The sequence below is a fragment of the Quercus suber genome, unplaced genomic scaffold (assembly GCF_002906115.3).
Source record: "Quercus suber isolate HL8 unplaced genomic scaffold, Cork oak 2.0 scaffold_108, whole genome shotgun sequence".
NCBI classification, from domain to species: domain Eukaryota; kingdom Viridiplantae; phylum Streptophyta; class Magnoliopsida; order Fagales; family Fagaceae; genus Quercus; species Quercus suber.
The window spans coordinates 456,615-464,973 of NW_027069573.1; the positions used below are offsets into that span (position 1 = coordinate 456,615).

At 33.3% G+C, this 8,359-nt stretch overlaps 1 protein-coding gene across 1 annotated transcript; it reads left to right on the forward strand.

The window, feature by feature from the left end:
- The first annotated feature begins 5,169 nt into the window (after nt 1–5,169).
- On the forward strand, nt 5,170–8,064 carry LOC136068299 (probable F-box protein At1g44080). Its single transcript, XM_065775263.1, has 2 exons — nt 5,170–5,204; nt 6,876–8,064. The coding sequence occupies exons 1-2, from the start codon at nt 5,170–5,172 to the stop codon at nt 8,062–8,064; spliced, it is 1,224 nt and encodes a 407-aa protein (XP_065631335.1).
- Nucleotides 8,065–8,359: the final 295 nt, after the last annotated feature.

The window sequence follows — 8,359 nt, forward strand, 5'->3', positions numbered from 1 at the left end:
GGGATCACGACTTCACCCTCTCTCCTCTTAATGTACCACTCCCCTTCTTCACAGTACTTCAAACTCACATTATTGGGTATCCCATAGTCAACAATGAATTTGTTCATCATCTCGTCGGACTCAACCAACTTCTTATACTTACCCATTCCCCAAGGACGACTAAAAGTTCCAGAAGAAGAAAAGAAGGAATAGAATCAAGGAAAATTTGGGGTCACTGGAAGAAGAAGACTTACAGAAATATGACGATTCTCTTCAGGTAGTGTGCAAGTTGAACCAGATTCAAATCATACGCATCAATGGTTGTAAGCGCGAAAATGAGGAAACCAGGCGGTTCAAACAGGTACTTATACTCCCCCTTAGATTCCCCAAATGTAACTGCCTGCCCATAAAAGCAGGAGATCCCCACCGAACAATTACCATCACACCGTTGAAATTGGGAAACGTGGTGCCGCCAAAATTTAATGTGGGCACACATTAAGTCTTGAAACGCAAAAAACGAACATCGAGCAGTCGAAAAGTCGCCAGCATTAGCACGAACCGAAGTGGGGCGATTCGTCTAGAGGGCCCGTAGGTATCAAAACCCTCCTCCCCGTCTGAGGGAACGTGCAGCAGGATTTTGAGGGGCTATTGTGGTGCCCGTGGTCCTGATAGCCTTAGCCCATCGTGTAGTAGGTCCAAGGCCGACGCCGAGGAAGACTGACCATCCAAGGCTAAGTTGGGGAAAGCCTCTTTTTTGAACCACGCCGAGGACCTCTTCATCCTCGGCATACTAAGAATAATTTTGGGAAGGGACAAGCCCAGAGCAAGCTGTCACATTCACACTTAATGCATTCACCTAACCCCTCTGGCCGCATTAATGGGGATATAACCCCTTAGCAAGGCAACGTTGATCAGAGTGAACCACTTGAGTACTGATAAGGCCTCTGATGGGATGGACGGCCAGAAGAAAGGCGAATGGATGATCAACAGATGGAAGAAGGAGATAGGAAGATGAAGACTATATAAGAAAAGCAAGTAAAGTAAGATAGGGGGGGAGGAAGGAGGAGAAGAAAAGGGGCACCTCGGCCACGGGCCGAGGAGCATCCCCCCAGTTGTAAATAAACTCTAAGTATTTTTTAATAAAAGAGAGTTCATGCTTGGTGAACGACTGCCAACGCCTAAACCTTCAACCCACTCTCTACAAATTTATTGTTTAGGCTTGTTGGGCTGAAAACTCATTCATACTCAGGGTTAAATCCAAATTGAGTCCTTACAATTGTTATAAAAAAAAAATTCATACCATTAATAAAGTTTCCAAATGATTATATATATTTACTAATATTTAAGAGACTTCTCCAGCTTTGGATTCTCATTTTTTTGGTTAAAAAATGCCCCTACACCCCTATGTTTAAGTAGAGACAAAACTAAAGGATAATCCGGTAAAAATACAACTCTAACTCCTACTAAAACATTGCCTAAAAAAAACTCTTTTGTTAATTTTCAAATTGTTTTATCTACTTATAAATTAGATTCTCAAAATAAAAATTATATATAAAATAAAAACATAGTTTTTTTTTTTTTTGGGCTACAAAATAAACGTGTAATCTTTGTTTATTTTTTGAAGCTAGCTTCATGACACTCCTGGTTGTATTAGTAGTTCTAAATGCATAACATTAATGAGAAAACGTGTAAATCTCAAATTGAAATGAATGAAAAATTATGACACTATAAAAAATAAAAAATAAAACTCATTGCATGCACGAAGCATGTGTAATGAGGCTAGTATATATATAAATAATTATTAAAAACAAAAAACAAAATCTTGCCAGCTAATATATTAAATATTACTTTATTAAATTTGTTGACTTGTGGAAATCAAGTCTTTTGATCTAACGCAATCAAATCTTTAAAAACTCTCCTATAAAATAAAATGGAGAGATGTTAAAGATTTGATTTCAACACCAAGTCAACAAATTTTATAAGGAAATATTTGATATGTAATGTTCTAAGAGTAATGCTCCGACACAAACTATTTTACAACATTTTTACAAACTGCAATGTGGCTTTAGTATTTTCCAAATAGTTATTGCAAATAAAAATGTTGTAAGAATTTTCCATATCAACAGTTTATAAAAATGTTGTAAAATAGTTTGTATTTGTAGCATTACTCATGTTCTAAATCAATGTCCTTAGAACATTCATTAACATTTTCCTTTAAAATGTGCAATGTTTCCAATGAAGTAGGCTTATATTCTTTCTTACTGTTTTCCCAAAAAAGAAAATAAAAGTAGGCTTATACTCAATTCCTGATTAAATCAAAACACATAATAAAATATAAAAAAAATTAATGCATAGCGAAATTACAAAATAACTAATTAAAATAGTATAATGTTTATAGTACAAATGTGATGCACAAAAAGAAAATAAAAAATGTAAGGGTTAGGCTAAACTAGGGGTGGCAAAATAAGCCCAAACCCATTTGTCCACCCAAACCCACCCAATTATTAGTTGGGTTAAATGGGCATCAACCTAATTAGACCCAGTGATTATTGGGTTTTAATTAAAAACCCATTGGGCCTCATTTAACCCAAAAACAATAACTCAGCCCTTCCCATTTTTTTTTTTTTTAAAAAAAAAAAAGCCTCCAGATTTTCCTTCATTTTCTTGGCCTCCAACCACTTCTCTCTCTCTCTCTCTCTCTCTCAACAAATAAAAAAACAGAACCAAGCAATCAAAAACAGACAATTCAAAAAAAAAAAGAAAAAAAAAAAAGAGAAATACCCATATGTGCCTTCGCTGATCTGCTCCAATTTTTCGAAGCAGTCAACGCTTCTGGAACCCCACGATGGGTACTCCTCCATGTTCAACTGGCTTGGATTTATACGGAATATAAGGTCGATTTGGGTTGTATAAGAACTTTGTGTAGTGAGCTTGAATTCATGCTGTGGCACCACCATGTCGTTGCCGACCACCTTAGTGATCGAAATGCCTTCGTCGGTAAGAACCTCTGCTTCTGATTCGCAAATGACGCGTACGCTTATGATGACGAGGTTGAAAATGATATTGTTGAAAGCCTAGAGAGCGCCGCCAACGATGAGAATCGCAACCGCGGAGCTCTAAGCAAGGCCGACGATGACATGGCCATGCTTAGTAGGCTTTATATTCTCTCGGTGCAAGTCGGTGTGCAACAGTGAGCTTGAAATAACATTTCTTTGTATTTGTTGCATGTTTGGTTGCCAAGAAAGTGAGAGAAAATAGAAAAGAAAAGAAAATATTTTTTTTATTTGAATTTTTAATATAATTGTTGACGTGGATGTGCTTATGTAGAATTTTTTAATCCCAAGAATAGAGACTAGAGAGAGTGGAAAAGAGAATTCAAGAAAGTGTTAAGGTTTTCACTTTAATGGTATTTTGGTAATTTTGATAATTGGATAAGTGGGTAAGTTAGGGTTTACCTATAATAATTGGGTTGGATTGGATTTGGGTTAAAAGCAATTACTTAAATGGGTTTTATATACTCAACCCAATTATGCCCATCCCAAACCTACCCAAACCTGCCAATTTGACACCCTTAGGCTAAACAAACTATTGATATTATGGACAACAAGTAGTAGTAACTAGTTGCCCAACAATGAACATGGTCATGACTGAGATGGTTCTCATTCTTTCAACTCTTCTTACAGAATTCCCTCAAAACTTCTTTCTTTCTCTTATTTGGCCGTAGAAGTTGACAAAGATGTATGTGTTTATATTTTCAGTGCATAATATAGTGTGAGTTTGAAATTTTGAGTTTTTATTTTTTTATTTTTTTTATGACTATTCTATAGGAATTTGCTATAAGTTCTTAATATTTTTAAATTTTGTGGTTTGATTGTCATGAAAGATCTTTGGTTTTTTTTAGGAGTCATGAAAGATCTTAAATAAGTTTAAATGTACAAAATAATTTTTTTTTTAATTTTTGTTTAAAATCAAAAATTTGATAATTATGATGATTGTTAATAAGCATTTATTATGATTGTGTTTATATATGAAATTATTTATTATTTATTTAAAAAAATATGACGTGAAAAAATCCTAATATGTTGGTTTAAATATGTGTGTGTGTGTGTGGGAGGGAAGGATCTGAACACAGTATAGAGCTCACAGGCCCAATCTGAGGATGGGCAAAGGGCTATTTATGCACCAATTCAGACCCGACACGTGGACTGAGTCCGAGGAGGGAAGATATAGAGATCATGCTAATCTAGACTGAACATGTGGACTAAGCTTCGAGGTTAAGAAACGGACGAACCCACCAATCAAGGAGCCTGAGGATCGAATGCACCTTGGGAATGCCTCAGTTAATTAGGGAAAGACCTAATATATAGTTAATTATATCATAACAATTATAACTATTTATCTAGTGATGAAATAGCCACAACATACCTAACTGGTTATTATCACATTTCAGACGCAGAGCTATAGCGCTGATTCCACGTCTCGGTACGTGAAGAAGGCCACGGGTTTAGTTTGAAGTTTTGCTCAAACCCACCGACCATCAAGTATTGTCTTAGGCTGCAAGAAATCCTGTGCTCCTTAGGATTCACTTAATTAGGAGAGGCGGTGTTTGAATTTTTTTATTCCTTTACATGTGTACAAGGACAACCTTTTAACTCTACTAGGGTTTCTTTCTAGTTTACAAACTCCATCTATAAAAGGACTTGATGATGGCCCGTGATTTGAGCAAAACTTCAAACTAAACAGTCTAATATAAACTCTCGTCTTCTTCTTCTTCTTCTTCCACATACCTTCTATATATAGCTACACCATCTTCTTAGCCCTCAAGTACAAGGTATAATCTATCGTTCATGTGTTTCAATTGTTATTAATGATTCTCATGCGTTGTAGTTGTTGGATACAATTACTTGTTATTAATGATTCTCATGCGTTGTTATAAACAGTCGATGTCCTTTTTTTTCTTCCTCTTCTTCCACATACCCTATATATATATATATATATAGCTTCAACATCTTCTTAACTCTCTCAAGTACAAGGTATAATCTAATTTCATGTGTTTCAATTATTAATTATTCTCATGCCGTTGATTGTTGTTGAATACAATTTTTTTTTCTTGGCGAGCTTCTAATACAAAGGGTTTCAATCGTTCTTGCAAGGTTTGGCGTTATATACTAGTTTGGAACATCATACAAGATGCAGTCCCCCAATGTTCTTAAGCCTGAAAATAGGTAATCTAATCTGCCTATTTGGTTTTTTTTTTTTTTTGGTTAATTTTAATCTCTCTCAGTGATTGAAGATAGTGTTGGACAGTGGACATTTAAGAAATTCTGTTCTCAAAAGAAGAAAAAACATATATTTATATATATATATATATATATTTGAAATACTTTCTTGATAGTTTAATAGAATTTTTTTTTTTAATTTTTACTAACTTTTTTTTTTTTTTGGAAATACTTCTTTGATAGTTTAATAGTAATATTTTTTTTTTAATTTTTACTGAAATTTTATTTTTCTATTTTTATGAAATAATATAAATTAATTTCTACAAAACCTGCAAATATTATTTGTTACTATTTAAAAGACTAAATATATGGTAATACATGAAATTATATATATATATATATAACTATAAATTTGATAAAGAAGTCAATACAACTTATCCATTTAATAATAAACATGTGCGTTAGGGTTGAGCAATCATAACTTGCTTACTTGTTTATTATCGTGTTAGTATGTCAACTCATATAGTCAAATACTCGTGTCAACATGACACAATTAAACCTGACACATGAATACAATTTGCAACCCCTAATTAAACTCCCGTTTCAAGATGCATGTCCCTTCTGTAATACAGATTATAAAATTTGTATGAAATACACAAGCCTTGTGCATGATTCAGTATAGATTTTAAAATATTGGGCAATAAAGGATTTTTGAGTGTTAGTATGCCATCCTTATTTTGGGAAATAGAATAATCCACATTGTCTATATATGCAATAAGGTTTATTGAGGCTAACACTTATCCAATTTAATTAGGTCAATTTTTCATATTTATGCAAGATATAGAAATTCGGTGAATTTTCTATTTGTTTCAACTTACATTTTATAGTTAAAGAAGTTTGCTTTATTATTATTATTTTTTTGTAAGCGTGTTAATTTTATGGATAAAGTTTAATTACAAAATTAGTTGTATCTTAAGAGCCTTAAGACTACAAGCTTACTCAATATCTTTTTATTAGAGATGAATTTTAACAAACCCACTATTGGATTACATTTTTATCTTATATCCTTCATATTTGCAAAATTTTAAGAAAATTAAATATCAATAACTATGTTATCAATAAATTACTTAAATTACAAGTTTTTGTAATTTAAAATTATGCATAAAATATAAATTTATAGATCATATTATAAATAATATTTGATTAGCACAAAATTTGATATATTTATCAAAAGCATAAATAACATGCAATTTAATGGTTCAACGGTTAGATTTTCAAAATATGTAGTAATTTTAATTTTATTAAAAGAAGTTGTAGTTAAACTTTGTCCTAATTTTATCTTCTACCTTGTTTGACCAATTTTTTTAGGTTTTATGTAAAATTTTCATGAAATCAAGAACTATTAGTAAAAACTTCTTATCAATAGTGTGTTAATATAAGCATGCTCTTAATTCTACTTGCGCACATACATCCAATTATGATTAGTTTTAAAGAATTCTATTTTCTCGACGTATACATATGTTTAAGGCTTTCATTTTGACGTAATATAAACATATATATATATATATATTTTTTTTTTTTTTCAGTTCTCAACCTGATTGGGCACATCTAGTTTAAGGCTTTCATTTTGACGTAATATAAACATATATATATATATATATTTTTTTTTTTTTTCAGTTCTCAACCTGATTGGGCACATCTTCCTGTACCTGTTTTGTGCTTGATTATGGACAACTTGTCGGAACCCATATACCATGCTTGGTTTGCTGGTGTTTGTAAACAATGGCATTTAGTTGCAAAGGACTACAACAAGAAAAAGAAGGCACTTCCAATGCTATTGCTCTCCCTTAACAATGATCATAAAACAAGGAGAGTTTTATATGGCATTACCGAGGGAAAAATATTTAAAAATATCAACTTAGAAGTATTTTATGCTAGGAGATGCTGCGGCTTCAGCCATGGTTGGTTGGCCACCGTAGATGAAAACATGGCTATAACCCTCTTGAATCCTTTCAATAAATCAGCCACCAAAATCACTCTTCCCTCTTTAAAGCACCGTAAACGCATTAAGATTCCACAATTTAATGTTCTTAAGGTTATTTTGTCTCACAATCCTACTCCAAGTCAGGACAATTATACGGTGGTTGTCATTTATGCTCCTTCGAAACTGTTGGCTTTCATCAACCCAACGCAACAATATGCTTGGACTTACCTCGATGAAAATATTACGGGCTTTACAGATATCACCTTTTATGGAGGTTTGGTCTATGCTGTGGGAGTTAGGGGTTTGGTGGTGTCATTTGACGTAAATAGTAAGAATTATAGTTCTTCTCATCAGCAACTAAAACCAAATATAATTGTGCCAAGAGGCTGTGCCTGTCACACGACTCTTAGATATGCTGAAAGAGAGTATATTGTTGAATCAATGAAGGGAGACCTATTGGTTGTTCGGAGGTTTATGGAACGAAAAGAAGGGCTTTTGGAAGAAATAGAAGAAGAGGAAGAAGAGCGTAAGAATCTAACCGAAAGTTTCAAGGTTCACAAATTGCTGTTAAATGATCAAACAAAGGGATCATTAGAGGAGCATGTTGAGGTGAAAAGCTTGGGTGATGAGGCTCTCTTTGTTGGCGACAACCAATCAATGTCGATTTTGGCTTCAAATTTTCCTGGGTGCCAACCAAATTCGATATACTTCACAGATGATTCTATCGACGTTTTTGCAATTAAAAATACGTATCGTCCGAAGGGGCCTTTTGACATGGGTATATATTGCTTGGAGAATGGAACCTTTCAAAAGCATTATACTCCGGAATATAAACACAGGTATTTGGCACCTCCACTCTGGGTTGTGCCACCATTGCAATGAATTCGATGCTAGATGTCTTAATTTTTCAAGTTTACTTTTTTAATAGAATGGTTCGGGTTGCGCCCATAGTCTCTCAGCCAATTAAGTTGTTTTATTGTTAACCTTTTTTATAAAGATTTTGGTTTTCATGACTTGTTAATTGTTCGATTTTCCTCTTAGTTGTATGTTTTGATTGGTTATGATTTTTGTTGAAGAGTTTTATATTGAGATAAAAGATTAAACTATGTTGTCTAAATTAACTTTACCTATTGGTATTTTATATCTCCTTCATCATGTGATGAAGTATTTATTCGTT